The 14634-nt window shown below is 46.9% G+C and overlaps 5 protein-coding genes; 2 read left to right on the top strand and 3 right to left on the bottom strand.

The window, feature by feature from the left end:
* Nucleotides 1-241: 241 nt before the first annotated feature.
* Nucleotides 242-878, bottom strand: GSTUM_00004711001 (uncharacterized protein; the record flags this gene model as incomplete). XM_002836337.2 has 4 exons in its annotated part: nt 682-878; nt 602-627; nt 461-553; nt 242-405 (listed from the first exon to the last, which is right to left on the bottom strand). The coding sequence occupies exons 1-4, from the start codon at nt 705-707 to the stop codon at nt 242-244; spliced, it is 309 nt and encodes a 102-aa protein (XP_002836383.1). The 5' UTR covers nt 708-878.
* A 227-nt stretch (nt 879-1105) lies between these two features.
* Nucleotides 1106-4084, top strand: GSTUM_00004710001 (uncharacterized protein). XM_002836336.2 has 5 exons: nt 1106-1217; nt 1274-1411; nt 1459-2135; nt 2184-3016; nt 3077-4084. Exons 1-5 carry the CDS (start codon nt 1184-1186, stop codon nt 3873-3875), a joined length of 2481 nt encoding a protein of 826 aa, XP_002836382.1. The 5' UTR covers nt 1106-1183; the 3' UTR covers nt 3876-4084.
* A 3245-nt stretch (nt 4085-7329) lies between these two features.
* On the bottom strand, nt 7330-8447 carry GSTUM_00004709001 (uncharacterized protein; the record flags this gene model as incomplete). The annotated part of the gene is made up of 4 exons (XM_002836335.1): nt 7330-7500; nt 7557-7916; nt 7969-8142; nt 8199-8447. 4 exons carry the CDS (start codon nt 8445-8447, stop codon nt 7330-7332), a joined length of 954 nt encoding a protein of 317 aa, XP_002836381.1.
* A 1052-nt stretch (nt 8448-9499) lies between these two features.
* Nucleotides 9500-10652, bottom strand: GSTUM_00004708001 (40S ribosomal protein S15). XM_002836334.2 has 5 exons: nt 10570-10652; nt 10494-10512; nt 10371-10428; nt 10015-10311; nt 9500-9904 (listed from the first exon to the last, which is right to left on the bottom strand). The coding sequence occupies exons 1-5, from the start codon at nt 10585-10587 to the stop codon at nt 9835-9837; spliced, it is 462 nt and encodes a 153-aa protein (XP_002836380.1). The 5' UTR covers nt 10588-10652; the 3' UTR covers nt 9500-9834.
* A 1047-nt stretch (nt 10653-11699) lies between these two features.
* GSTUM_00004707001 (uncharacterized protein) lies at nt 11700-12840 on the top strand. XM_002836333.2 has 4 exons: nt 11700-11796; nt 11849-12008; nt 12064-12138; nt 12198-12840. Exons 1-4 carry the CDS (start codon nt 11756-11758, stop codon nt 12738-12740), a joined length of 819 nt encoding a protein of 272 aa, XP_002836379.1. The 5' UTR covers nt 11700-11755; the 3' UTR covers nt 12741-12840.
* The last annotated feature ends 1794 nt before the right edge of the window (nt 12841-14634 follow it).

Here is a 14634-nt window from a genome sequence, read left to right as displayed (position 1 = left end):
CACTGCTGTCGATAGAAAGCGAATCAGGCATTCAGAGGAGGGGCGGATAGAATAGGGATAACGACTGGCGTTATAGGGAGATATCTAATTATTATTGTTATCCTCCCCTATCTATTTTGTTTGTTTGTTGGAGCTGCGATTGTAGGGTTCCTAATTGTACCGAAATATATGATATGTTACATGGTTATTTGATTCTCCGGATGAAATTGAACTGTCATGACATATTCCTCCCGGCTGAGCATCAACTAAACCTATCACCATCCGGCCTCTTATACACCGCTGACGCCTCGTATTTGCTCTTCTCATTGACCTCTGTCTGTGGCGTATGTCTTGTCGCAGCGGGGTCGCTAGAGCTTTCGGCCGATGGACGACCAGCAGGATCGCTCTCAGGATAGAGCATGTTATCTAGCAATGATCAGTGAGTGCAGTGGCACATCTCATGTAGTGGATCAGGCCAAACATTGCTGTTGCTGTAACTGTTGGCGTTTCAAGTGCTTCTCTCGTCGATCCGCGTTGATTTGTTGTTTGGCGAAGTAGTAGGCCCCACCGCCAGCTTGCAATTGTCAGTTGTGTGGTTTGGCTAGGCAAAAGAAGAGCATACCAACGATAAGAGATCCCCAGCCAATCCTATAAATATTAGCTATTGCTCGCATATTTATGGGACGGGGAGAGAGGGGATACCAAAATGATTTTACCTGGTGCGTCATTCTCAGTCCGTCTTTCTTAATATTTCAAAGAGCCGAGGATTTCTATACTTACTGTGTTCATGGCTAAGGTTTAGGATATGTTGTCGGGCTGTGGTGTTCAACTGTAGGTGGCTTTGGTGTCCCGCACTCTGGGGCTCTTGTCTGAAGACCAATGTTTGGAGGCAAAATCAATGATGTCAGGATCCAGTGCTGCTTCAGTGTTGCCCGTTTGATATCAGACCACCCGCCTCACCCTGGCTTGGCACCGGAATAATCCTAGCGGCAACCGGGTATCCGAAGGCGATTACCCGAAAAGATGTCTCGAAAGTTACCCTGCGGTTGCACTGCCAGGAGAGGCCGCCCTAAAGTCTTAGTCATATGGTGCCTTGCATTGACTCACAAGCTAATATCATACCTCAACGAGGTGTTCTATGAGCCTCAACGGCTCTCCCCTCTTAACCTATACCAACACAAGATCTTTACCACAAACGCAGAACATGCCCCCAAAACGCAAGGCCGGTGCAACAGGAGGTTCTTTTATCTCTACATCCGCCGTGAAATACTCGCTGACAATACAATATTCATAGGGGCTGCAGCTGTTGCCACTACATCCGCGGCTACGAAACGCTCTCGTCCAGCGACTCCAGCAGTCGATGTGGACAGCAGCGATGAGTACTCGGACGATGAAGAGATAGAGAATATAGAAGAGGGTCGAGCTATATCTAGTCAGTCTTTCTCTATTCTGTAGGCAATGACTAACAAACCCCCCCAGAGGCCGTCAACGCGTTTAGTTTAGATTTGGCTCCCAAAGGCAGCGACGTCATCGCTAAGAGAGATTCAGTATCCTACATATTCAGCAAGCAGGATTTTAGCTATCTAAAGATGAAATTGGATCATGAATCTCGTCCACTATGGATTAATCCGGAGTCTGGGGTTATTGTGCTAGAGAGCTTCTCGCCCTTGGCAGGACAGGCGCAAGATTTCTTGACCACGATTGCGGAGCCCTTGTCACGACCAACCTACCTGCATGAGTATAAACTCACACCTCACTCGTTATACGCGGCGGTCTCTGTGGGTTTAGACCCAAACGATATTATCTCAGTCATGGACAGGCTTTCCAAAATCCCCGTGCCCCCAAAGATTATCGACTTTATCAAGAAGTGCACTAGCTCGTACGGGAAGGTTAAATTGGTCCTTAAGGAAAACAGGTACTTTGTAGAAAGCTCCGATCCAGCCATGTTACAGAGACTACTACAGGATCCAGTTATTGGACCATTGAGGGTTCAAAGTGAAGGTGGATCGGGCATTACAAAGGAAAAGGCACCACAAATGGGGGCATTAGTCATCCCCGGCACTAGAAATGCTGCGGGCGCAGCGAGCGTCAGTAACCCGCAAGGCGGTAGACCTGCTGAGGTTGCGGGAGACGCGGTCGAAGATCTGTTCAATTCGGTTACTGGGCTGGGAGAGGATGAGGAGGGAGAGGATGAGGAAGACGAGGATGCCGTTCATTCGTTTGAGATTCCGGCGAATGATGTGGAGACCGTACAGAAGCAATGCTTGGATCTAGGATACCCTGTGTTAGAAGAATACGACTTCCGCAATGACAGGAAGAATGCCAACTTGGATATGGATCTCAAACCCCAAGCACAGATCCGCTCATACCAGGAGAAGAGCTTGAGTAAAATGTTTGGCAACGGGCGCGCAAAGAGTGGCATCATCGTGCTGCCTTGTGGGGCCGGAAAGACTCTAGTTGGGATTACCGCTGCGTGCACTATTAAGAAGAGCGTGGTTGTGCTGGCCACATCCTCGATGAGCGTTGTACAGTGGCGACAAGAATTCATCAAATGGACAAATATAAACCCAGATGCTATTGCTATATTCACTTCCGAAAACAAAGAGAAGTTCCGTGGCGATGCCGGTATCATTGTATCTACCTACTCTATGGTAACTAACTCCCGTAACCGCTCGCACGACTCTCAAAAGATGATGGACTTTCTCCAATCACGGGAATGGGGTCTTCTCATTCTTGATGAAGTGCACGTAGTGCCAGCCCAAATTTTCCGTAAAGTAGTTCATTCTATCGCTACGCATTCGAAGTTAGGACTCACAGCCACTCTTCTACGTGAGGACGATAAAATCACCGATTTGAACTTTCTGATCGGTCCGAAACTTTATGAGGCAAATTGGATGGAGCTTGCGGAACAGGGTCACATCGCTAAAGTCCAATGCGCGGAAGTATGGTGTCCAATGACTCCAGAGTTCTACTCTGAGTATCTCCAGGAACCGGATGCCCGCAAGAAGGTCCTTCATTATATCATGAACCCTCGGAAGTAAGCCACTCTCCCTCCACGGGTTCTTTTTAAAGCCTTCACTAATCACGTCTATACCAGGTTCCAAGCAACACAATTCCTCATAGATTACCACGAAAAACGAGGCGATAAAATCATTGTATTCTCGGATAACGTTTATGCTCTGAGAGCTTACGCTTTGAAGCTCAATAAAGCCTTCATTTACGGCGATACACCCCAACAGGAGCGTCTTCGCATTCTCGAGAACTTCCAACTAAACGATCAGGTAAATACAATCTTTCTTTCAAAAATCGGTGATACCTCCCTTGACCTTCCAGAGGCTACCTGCCTGATCCAAATCTCCTCCCACTATGGTTCCCGGAGACAGGAGGCGCAGAGGCTGGGGCGAATCCTCAGAGCAAAGCGCAGGAACGACGAAGGTTTCAACGCCTTCTTCTATTCTCTCGTCTCAAAGGACACGGCGGAAATGTACTACTCGAGCAAGCGCCAGGCCTTCCTAGTCGACCAGGGTTACGCTTTCAAAGTCATCACGCACCTTCAAGGAATTGAACAGTTACCGGGCCTTGCGTACGCTACCGTTGCCGAGAGGAAAGAGCTTCTCGCGGAGGTGATGTTGCAGAACTCGGAAGCCGGGCAGCAGGAAGGCGACGACTTTGACGGGGCCAAACTGTCTTATAACGCGGGTAGGAAGGGCGCGAGGTACCGGAGAACCACCGGGAGGCTTTCGGAACTAGCAGGTGGAGATGACATGGCGTACATCGAGTACAACAGGAGCAAGAACAAGGAACTCAAAGGTAAAGGCCAGTCAAGTGCTTTCTTTAAAAAGATGCACAGAGAGAACGAGAAGAGGCGGAAGGAACAGAATGCTCTGAAGCAATAGAAATTTCCTCATATTTCCTCTTCTCTTTTATTTCCTTGCTCGCACGTTTTTTCTCCCTTTATTCTATCCGTTTGATGTAAGGGTGCTAGGTTGAGTTTTGATTCCCGATTGTGCAAACACGTTATGTCTCTCGTATACCAAACAATTCAGGGCAAATAATGAATGGGATATGGTTAGAATGTCAACACATGTCAATGGGTTCTGCTAAATGGCGCTAGCATTATGTAGATTAAGATCAATTATTAAAGTTTCTGCTTTGCATTATTCATTCCATACCGTATCTACTGGGGGTAGATGCACCTGCGCCCTTAGTCGAGACGTCCGCATATTACGGTGTGCAGAAGGCCGTACCGTGCGATCGACCATATCCCTGCCCCTCCCTCCCCATTTTGATACCGTGCCCCCACACTATTTTGGCCCATGGGAAAATACCAGTCCCCAGTGTTTCCACGACTACTGAATACCCAGCAAGACACACAGCCTATCCTTGTCAAACACTCGATAGCATCTAGTCGCCTATGAAACCAGACCTATGATACCCCATCTCCACGCCACATCTCCACGCTGGGCAAACCGACACGGGCACCTCCAGTGTATGATAGTATCAACCCTCAAGTGCAATCGCTAAATATTTGCAACCTCAACATATGCACGCTCCGCTATTTTTCCGATCCCTATGCTGCAGTCTCCTCAAGACTCGCTCCGGAGCGCTACACTGGATGATAACATCATAACCAAGGTCACAGTCGGTCACTCGATAGGATTTATTACGAACTACTTCCATCCCCAGGTGATGCGAGTTATCTCACGACACACGACTTCGGGCACAATTCCCTGAACAAGTCAAAGATATTACAGTACTGTGTTTATATACTCATCGATGTAGAGTGACCCTGCCCCGTTCCAAATCCTGTCTTCCACACTCGGCCAGGCCTGGCTTTCTTCAGCAATGCTCATTTTAAACATGGGCGTTTTGTGGGTGCCGGTTAGCGGGCAATAATAACGATAACGTATAATCCCTCTACATGGGGGTGTATTTGCTCTCGTAGTCTTGCAGTGTAATCGATGGGGAATAGATAGCGGAGACCTTGCATCTCGATATGTATACATCTCTTCCATTTCGGGGGGGGGGTTCCCTCTCCCCGTGCTGGCGTGGACATCTCATTCACTGGATAATAATAGATAATGTACCCAATTCTGATGAAGTTAAAGTGAGGGATAGTAGCAAAGGACCTACCATACTAAGATCTTACTCGCATGTATTATTATTTTATTTTTATTTTTTAAAAAAAGTCTATTTTCCGGCAGGGTATCATAGCATGCGTGGGCTAACGAACACACCCAAGTCCTCCGTGAGCCGCCAGTACCGAATCGAGGGAGAACGTTCCCGACGAGATATCACCGTGAATACAATCGCTGTCTCCTCATTATCCATCCCGCACCGCGGGAGATGACACGGCTCCCTCTCAACGATCTATGCCTCTCCCTAGGAAACCAGTAATTGATCCCAGCTTTTCCCCCCACCAAATAATAATAATAATAATAATAATAATGGACAAGTTAATGGTCCAGGAACGTTCGGGCACTACAAGTATCAGGTATATGTCAGCATGGCCACGAAGTGAGTTTGCTATGTCATGGATAATAATAGCTTCAAAAGCTATCGTATGGTCAAGGACTTGTAGTTATCGGGAGATGGAAAAAACAGCAATCGATCAATCCCCTTTGGCCTTCTTTTATTATTTCGCCCTTCAAGCGGCATGGCTTTGGAGGGGTTTACCAGGGAAGGGGATCTGATACCTACCCTTCCTTAAATCATCTCCGGGTCGTGCGTGCATACTCGGTTTTCCCGAGAAAAAATTGTCATCCCGATCATTGGGCACTGCTTATGCTGTATTGGCTAACGGGGGAAGGGTGATCCAGAACGAATAGGAGAATTTGTGCAAATAATAATGATAAACCCCTGATTCAACTCCATGCTAGGTATTACTATATCACGGATGATCGTGACTCCGGATACATGGGGGGATCATAAGCATGCGGCAGAGGCCCGGGACAGGGGAAGTATTTAGACCCGCTGACCCATAAAAATATATTATAATATTGTTATATTATTATATTATAGTATATCAGGAACAATACAAGTATATGATATCGAAATAACTCACCGCCATCTCGCAAACCTCGTTCTGGGGGATTTCGTCTTGTGAACTTTTTCTCTGACAGGTTTCTTATATGTGATGGAAGCCCTCTTTGCAATTACCTGCTCCGAGTGGATCTTATAAATAGCTTTTTGTTACCGGCAACGGTTTACTCGCCACTAACCTTTGGTGGTACACTATGACCTTGTTCCTTACGCTGTAATAATATTATATATACACATAAACGACGTCTTCCACGCAGATCCTATTTTTCTAAAAATAAAAATAAAAAACAAAGCTCGAATCTCTTTTGACCGGAGAGCGTAAAAAATAAAAAAACTCCATATCCACACATAGTATCATAGCTGTTAACCTTATTGCCTTATCGACACACGCAACGGCGTAAAAGCTATGATATATATCCATGGTAAGCCAAAGCTTGCAAGACGATCAATCACCCCCTAGCAAAAGAAAGAGAGAAAGAGTGATCAGGGATGAATGGCCGACCACACCGACATAAAACCAATTCAGACAATTCCGCAATCCGAGAGCCTGCCTGTAAAGTACTCGGAGATTACTCCCACGTTTTTTTTTTTTTTTCAGATCAAATGGTGGACCTCACACCCAGATGAATAACTATAACTAGATGAGTCTGATTCCCCTCCCCCCACCCGGATCGCAATCTCGGGGGAATGGAGATTGTGTGTCGATCAGCTGGTCGGTAATGATAAGACCCCCTTCCCATGTTTTAAAGGAATACTCGTGATCGGAATATCAAGGATGAGGGGAAAAAGGTAGGTTTGGCTGGGGGTGGGATAGGATTTGGACAGGCAGCGTGCGTTGGTAATTATATAACGGAGGGGTATGATACCATGATCGGATTTTTGTGGTTTGTGATAATCCCCGTTCAGGACACCGTGCCCGGCTTTGAACTCGGGAGTCACGAGTATAGTGTAGTAGTATGGTATCGCCAGGCAATCCTGCAATAAAATCCCCGGCACTCTTGGCGGAGCGTTTCAGCACCGTATTCGTAGGTGATCACTGGGTATTGTCAGTATAGCTCTCAATCATAAGACCCTTTAGCAAAGTATTGTACATCGTGTAAAATTCTCTAAGATTGCTGTCAAAGATGAATACCTTATTCTCGGCCAAAAGCAACTCTATTATTCTCCTTTCTTCTAAAGTCATCTGGAATCGACACTCCCTCCTTTATAGTACAGTTTAAGAAACCACTGGAAACCTTGTATTAAAAACGGCAGCCTGCCAATACTCTCTCGGAAAAAACAAAAAATTGAAACAATAATTGCACCAATCTATTTCTCAGAACCCAAGTACTGTTTTTCCTGCCACGGCCCAGCATCGCTAAGCTCGCAACCACCAGAACAGCTGCATGTACCACCGAACTGCGTGGGAAGATTCTCACTCGGAATCTGCTTTAGAAGCTCAGGTTGGTAGCCAGAGCCCAATATATGGATTTTTCCCACCTAAAAAAGTTTTAGAACGATTGGGTGCAAGGTTTTATGGGGAGGGTGCGACATACGGTAACTGGGTCCAAAAAGGCCTTGATGACTTTGAATGCCCCGGAAAATCCCCATGGGGCATTAATGAGATAAAGTCTACCGAGTCTCTCTGGATAGTAGTTCTGGGAAATTGCGGAAGCAGACTTGACATAATTATAAACAGAGCTGATGCTTGTGATACCAACCCCCTTGAGGTCCATTACGGTGCAACAGGTCTCAAGGAGTTTTCCTGCTTTGCGGGAGCAGGCGGGCAAACGAGGGTCGGCTAGACGTTCATATTCCAGCACAAGATTTTCAAGCATACGCTCCGCAGTAGTGATCTTATACATTGCAGTGAGGTCAATCTTTCCCAATTGCTCGATGTAGACTGGACGGCCGTCCTATCCTAAGTTTAGTAACTCTGGATAACCCAAGAGGAATGAAAGAACCTACTTTGTCGGTCTTGTGGTAGTATTGGGGGTAGTATTTGAAGACTTCGGGCTTCTCGGTGTAGACAAAGTCCTTGACAATCTCGTCAACCTTGAACTCCTTCCGCCAGTTCTCGCACTCGACAAACATGGCCTTGGCTAAGTTGACGTCAAACTTCCGAGCCCTCAAGAATCGAAGCTAGGTACGGGGTTAGTCATTCCCTCTTTGTGCATGATGGAATAAAACCGACTAACCATGCTGAGGGTATCCAGCCTCTCGGTATATCCTTCTTTTTCCAAACCATTCCGCAGCTCCAAGACCTTCGCGTCTTGTTCGGGGGTTGTATGACCTGGGTGCCCCTCCCCTGACTCGGAATTCGTGGTTGGGAACGTATAATGGTCGTATTTAGAGGTAGAATCAGTAGGAGTGGTCGAGTCAAGAGTTACCAGCTTCTCTTCCACAACGCCATTATTTTGTACCTCGCTAATCTTAACACCAGCCATTTTGTACAAATTATCGTTATTGACGAGAACCGTGACGTTTCACTATGCATATGATTTTGTAAGCCCCAAAGTATTACAGAACTAACATGGGAACACAAGTACAAACCTGACGAGCACAATTTCCGTATTTCGAATGAGATGGAGGTACAAGTCTTCGATAAAAAAGGAGAGAAAAGATATGAGCTCGGAAAGGGAGACGCGTCGTTGACCAGAGCGAGAGAATTCTGGTACACAAGCCTTAGCTACGTTGGATGGGAATAGGAGAACGGACAGCACCACGATAGATTGTGATGGTACTTGTACTCGAGTACTCGTATAGCTAGGTGGCTTTCTCCTTTTGCTGCAAATAAATAGGATTGAGCCGCGAGTGTTCTTGGGCGCGCCCAGCAAAGGCGCGCAATCCCGTGCCTTGAAAACTGGCCAGAATTGTTCCTGTTGTCTACTGGTACAGTACCTGCCGCATCGGCACTGACCTCATTTGAACGCAGGTGGCGCAGCGGTAATACCCGATTGATAAGAACTGGAATAATTGGACCTCACTCTACTCGTATGATGCTGGAATTGCCTCTCCAAGCAAGGCCAGCGTACTTGGATCCTACTTTCTATTTATCTCAGCTTAACAGACATTTTTTTCGCTGTCTTCCTCTTCATGATGCAAAGGAGGAAATACTTGACATTTTAACGGAAAAGGCATCTCCATCTCTGCTGATTGACTACGGTACTACTATCGTACTCCCAAACCTCAAAAGTATCCTAGCACTTTAACGCCAAGTCCACCAAGTATAGATCCTTGGCGCTAATGTGTCTAGGTATCTTTGGGGTTCGCAGGTACTGTACTCGAGTAACTTGTCCACAAGTAGATACACAGTCATCGTCCTCCGGTTGCCAACTGTCCACATACCCGCAACCCAAAGTCAATTTGCCATCATGGCAAAGCTCGTGGGTCATGGTGCAGTGCTGTACAGTGCTGTGCCGCATACCTTCCTCTCAGCTCCATGGGTGAGAAAAAATGAAATCTGCGCCAGCAACCGTGACATTTAAATACCAGTGTGTCCTAGTGATGAAATAATATTATAAGGTATAAATAATTATTTCACACCACCTGCCCCTGTTGATTCCCTCGGCCGGATGCCACAGAACCGATACAAGAGCCCAGAACCGGAACCGGAAATTTGGATTTCAAGGGAAAAAAGCTGTTAAGCAGGATGAATGAAAAACATCGTATTTCCGCAACAGACCTTGTTGTGTGAGGACCTCCCATGTCTATTAAACCTTTTGGTAGCCCAATAAATTTTTTTATTTCATATACACACAACACAGAAAATTTCCCTGTCATGACGCCATCCGGTCCCCACCATTTCCCAACGCAAAGAAAGAAAGAAATCGTTTACTTAAGCGGGATAAACCTTGAGGAGTGTGTTGCACCGATACCCGGGCGACCGTGCTTGACAGGCTTGCTGTACGAAGTTAGCATTCAACCAATTTCAATCATGAGCACTGCAATGATAACACAGCGGAGTCTCATTATTTGACGCAAAAGGGCCATAATATGCGTGGGTAAACGTACTAGGTGATAGAGAATTCCCCCAAGTAGTGTCCAACCATTTCCGGCTTAATTTCAACCTGGTTGAAATCCTTTCCAGAGTAGATACCAATGACCGATCCGATCATTTCGGGGACGATGATCATATCACGAAGATGAGTCTTGACAAGGTCGGGCTTCTCGTTCGGTTTGGCCTCCTTCTTGGCCTTGCGGAGCTTCTTGATCAAGCCCATTGGCTTGCGTTTAAGTCCACGGTTGAACCTTCTACGAGCACGGGCGTGAACGAGGTCCCGGAGCTCTTCGGAGGAAAGATCGAGGAGCCTATAAATAATCTCATTAGTCGATGCTGAATGTTGTTTCGAAGGTCTGGGGAACAGAACTGGTCGAGGTCGACTCCGCGGTAGGAAAATTTGCGGAAGGTTCTGGCCTTCTTCTTCTCTATATACCGCTCATATCAGTCTCCGTGTATCTTTGTCAATCTATGCCTCCCCGTGAATTCATACCAGCGGCCTCGACGGCGTCCTAGAGTTTCTATTAGCTATCCATAATCCCACCGGGCAGTGAGGAAGGAGAGCTCACATATTCGGTATCAGCCATGTCTGTTGTTTTTTGTGGAGTGAGCGTTTGTGGACTGGTATCAAAGGGCACAAGTGCGGTTCGCTGGGCGTTGGTTGTGGATAGCTCTCCGTTAAACACCAAGGAATTCAAGATTGCCTGTGTGTGAGCATTTCCGGTTGGTGCGGGGCGGGGACTGTGGTAGGGTATTTGCCCTGGTTAGTCTTGGCGCAACATCACCTTGTATCACTCGGTAATATGCTCGCCATCGAAATAGCAAAGCACCCGAATGAATGAGGGGATGGCAATCAAATCTCAAGTTCCCCGTACAGTGCTCGCTTGTATTTGGTGAGAATGCCTCTGCCAGCTGCTGGAATCCTCATCAAATCACCAAATACTCGACTCACGGAGGTATTCTTGGCAAAGACGAGTGAATACTGTGAATACTGCTCTACTAAAACAGAGACAGACACCCACCAGGGTCCCTAAAAGCCACAAAAAGAGAAGAGAATCGGCCCTATGACTCAAATATCGTACCCGTATCGATAAGCCCTGTCCTATAAGTAATATCTCCTACACTGGACTGCCTACGTAACGGTATTCCGCACCAGGTCGGCAATGACGCGCCTACGGTATTGTGAGCCCCGCAACCCAAGTCGATCGCTTTGCTGAATGCTGTATCGTACTCAAACCGCCCGACTAGCGATTGATCTATGCGCCATGTCAGCGCTTACTCCTATGCGAGATCTGGAAGTAAAATACTTTAGTCATCATGAAGAACCACATGGCGCGAAGCGGTTTTGTGTTTAAACGACCCATTCTCAGAAAATGATAATATTGATAATAATATTATTATGATGATAGAGAGGACCCTTTTTCTGATAGGGGGGTGTACCGTAGGCTCTGGCTCGGCACCGCATCACAACTGCTTTGGGCACAGCACAACAATACCGGTAGATCCTTCCAGCGTATTATGAGCCCGCCAACCCACAGAGTTTCGGTAAGTGTGCTCCGGAATGCCAGGGAAACCCCCCCGGCAATCAGCTTCCCGTTGTCGGCCGAGAGCCCTCCCGGCAAGGCTTGCGCATGGCACATATTAAATATAAGCTCCTCTCGCCCTCTTAAGGCCTTACCATAAAATCACTACGGGTATTATTTGCCAAAGACAGAACTACGATAGATACAAAAAATAGCATCTACTCAACCAACGATGGCACAGGGCAGCGCAGAAGTTAACAAGCAGTATTTCAAGTATCCATAACCCCCCCTTCTCATTCTTCCTCTCGCGAGCTAACCCGAGTAGCGATAATGCAGACGATTACGACGCTCGAGCTGAAGCTTCAAATGTTGCCAATATAATTGGGGAAAACATACTCCTTCGCCGGGAATGGTCTGGTGCGGAGTGGGACGAAGCCACCACTCGTGTGCTGGATTATGCATGTGGGACTGGATTGATCTCTCGGGTGGGTTGGCGCCGTCAAATTGCCCGAACGACCTAAAGCTGATGTGAGGAGCCAGATCATTGCACCGTATACAAAACAGATCATCGGGATGGACATATCTGAAAAAATGGTTGAGAAGTTTAACGAAAAGGTTTGACATCACAAGTATCTATCGTTGGGCGGCTGTTGTGTCCTAAGTTTTGAGTCTAGGTTAATAACCAAGGCATACCCGAGGAAGAAATGGGCGCCGTCGTAGCCGATCTTTGCGCGGACGAGCTTGACCCCTCTCTGTCGAATCCCGAATACCATAATTTCGATGTTATTGTGTGTGGGTTTGCATTTCATCACTTCAGCGATGTCCAACTGGCTACGAAGCGGCTAGTTGAGCGTTTGAAGCCCAATACTGGTGTTCTGTTGGTTATAGACTTCAAATCACACCCACCACCCTCTGATCACATTACAAACCACGGAGGACATGCTCATCATGGGAGGCACCAGCACCCGGGTCACGGGGGCCAAGGGAAGCGTGCTACTGAGATAAAGGCGCAAGACACAGTGGCACATGGTGGCTTCTCTCAAGAGGATATGAGGAAAGTATTCGAGGGTACAGGATTGGTCGAGGTTGACTTTGTTGATGTTGGGCCGAACGGGGAGCGTGGGAAGGCTATTACCTTCCTCGGGCACGGTGGTGGATCAGGGAAGGATATCCAGATGGAAAGAGAAGTATTCATGGTAAAGGGAAAACGGGCCTAAGGAATTGATAAGAGATGTACGAGAACGTGGTTGGCGAGAGCAGTCACGTAAATATAAAACGTATCACGGGAAAACTAATGAATAAATTTTTTATCTATTTCCGCGGAATCATGGCGGAGTAATCGGCTACAATTGAGTCGTGATAAATAAAATATCACCAACGAGTATCTCTTTTCCTGTTTACTTGAGAACCATCGAAAACATGATGCAATCTCCACAGATCATGTGTAAACCTTCTAAAGCACTTTATCATAACTCCTCCCCCCATCAGTATTTCCCCTTGAACCGATCAAGCGCCGACATTAGAAATCACAAGTGCAACTAATATTCCGCAATGACAACCACTGTAAGAATAGATGATTGATTGAAAAAGAAGGAAAAAAGCAAGTGAAAATGCCGAAAAAAGAAACCCAACTTTTGGCCATATGGGTCTCCATAGCAGATTTATGCAAGATACCCTCCGCGCCAACCAATGTTGCTCCGAACTCTCGGATAGAACTTTGGAGGCAAGACGCTCCTAACACCACCGACAACAGCCTGCCATTCATATTCGGAAGCCTCAGCCATGGTCATCTGAGCCCTAACGGGGTTCCCAGCCCCTTCTGCACTCTCCTCAGGATTGGCTGCTAGCTCTGCGAAGGGGTAGGTAGCGAACTGCAAGATTAGGGCATAAAACTAGGCTCAAATTTAGATCGGGAAGTTAGAGGTTCTTATGGAGGGTACAAACCTCCAGCATCTTACGATCGGCACCTGGCCTCCTCCCCAAAGCGCGAAATATGCGAAAGCCAGACATAACTTCCTCCAAGTAGGTACCTTCAGCTCCGAATTCCGCTATTTTGACCAAATCATGCCTCTGAACATCAGTGAATCCGGAACACATAGCTCCTACCCTCACAAGGCTCTTGAGTAACTCCTGATCCAGGTTTGGCATAGCTTTCCCTCTCTTAATGTGGCGTTTCAAGATCTCGACAGCAGAAAGAAGAGCTTGATAGATGTAATCCCGCTGTTCGATAGTGTAGAAATCCACAGCAAACCATGGGAACTTTGAGACAATCGACAATAGAGACTGGAAGGGCCTTTGTAGGCATTTGCGACTAAACGGACTCTTGGTGGGCGCACTATTAGCACAATGGCTCTTTCGTGAGGAGAGAACACAAATACAAACCCTGTGAGGAGTTCTTGCATGATTAACAATTAATACCAGCTCCTCTCTGCCCAATATCTCTGGGTTTCTCCCGGCATATTCCGGATCATGAGAAACAAGGGGAATAACACCATCCCAATGAACCCCTTTTGCCCTCGGAAATATTTCTTTCATAAGCTCGGACGGGTCGACAACATCCAACGTGAGGTGCCTGTTCCCGAGAACGCGGCTCTTGCGTCGCGCAACACATTTCCAGGCATCCTTTGCAGTCATGAATTCAACAAAGGCGTCCATAGTTTTTCCCTGTATATATACATGTATATATTAGCAAACAATTTTGGTAGTCAAAACCAGGTATCCACTTACTGTAGACCTGTCCATGATGACATGAACTCCAACATTCTCTGTACTGTCCGGAATGATATTGGAGTTCTTCCCCAGGAACTCAGTGAGCTCTGATGTTGTCACATTGTAAGGTATCTATCCCAGTCCATTAGCTTAACGTTATTAAAGGAACAAACGGCACCTACGTTGCCTACTCTAACACATGCCCAATTCTGAGGCACGCCATACCTGCCCAGCTCCACCAACGGAGCATTTTGGATAGCAGTTTCAGCATCCATAAGCAAGAAATTGCGAAGACTATCAACACTAGCGACAGGCAAAGAGAGAGGGCTATCGACAGCGATAGAAGGCGCAGGTGTATCATATGAAAACGCTGTAGCCTGGCCGTTTTGCCAGCTAGACACA

This window comes from Tuber melanosporum (genome assembly GCF_000151645.1).
Source record: "Tuber melanosporum whole genome shotgun sequence assembly, scaffold_14, strain Mel28".
Lineage (NCBI taxonomy): Eukaryota > Fungi > Ascomycota > Pezizomycetes > Pezizales > Tuberaceae > Tuber > Tuber melanosporum.
The sequence above is the reverse complement of the archived record's forward strand: the minus strand, read 5'-3'. Positions and strand labels throughout refer to the sequence as shown.

What these genes read in the sequence shown, in the direction of transcription:
- GSTUM_00004707001 (XM_002836333.2), top strand. Translation starts at nt 11,756, where the DNA reads ATGGCACAGGGCAGCGCAGAAGTTAACAAGCAGTATTTCAA. An exon ending in GTTAACAAGCAGTATTTCAA is followed by an intron (nt 11,797 to 11,848) that starts GTATCCATAACC and finishes TAACCCGAGTAG; the next exon opens with CGATAATGCAGACGATTACG. An exon ending in GGACTGGATTGATCTCTCGG is followed by an intron (nt 12,009 to 12,063) that starts GTGGGTTGGCGC and finishes GTGAGGAGCCAG; the next exon opens with ATCATTGCACCGTATACAAA.
- GSTUM_00004710001 (XM_002836336.2), top strand. Translation starts at nt 1,184, where the DNA reads ATGCCCCCAAAACGCAAGGCCGGTGCAACAGGAG. An exon ending in CAAGGCCGGTGCAACAGGAG is followed by an intron (nt 1,218 to 1,273) that starts GTTCTTTTATCT and finishes CAATATTCATAG; the next exon opens with GGGCTGCAGCTGTTGCCACT. An exon ending in AGAGGGTCGAGCTATATCTA is followed by an intron (nt 1,412 to 1,458) that starts GTCAGTCTTTCT and finishes AAACCCCCCCAG; the next exon opens with AGGCCGTCAACGCGTTTAGT.
- GSTUM_00004708001 (XM_002836334.2), bottom strand. An exon ending in CGCGGAGTCGACCTCGACCA is followed by an intron (nt 10,312 to 10,370) that starts GTTCTGTTCCCC and finishes GATTATTTATAG; the next exon opens with GCTCCTCGATCTTTCCTCCG. An exon ending in GGGGAATTCTCTATCACCTA is followed by an intron (nt 9,905 to 10,014) that starts GTACGTTTACCC and finishes AACTTCGTACAG; the next exon opens with CAAGCCTGTCAAGCACGGTC.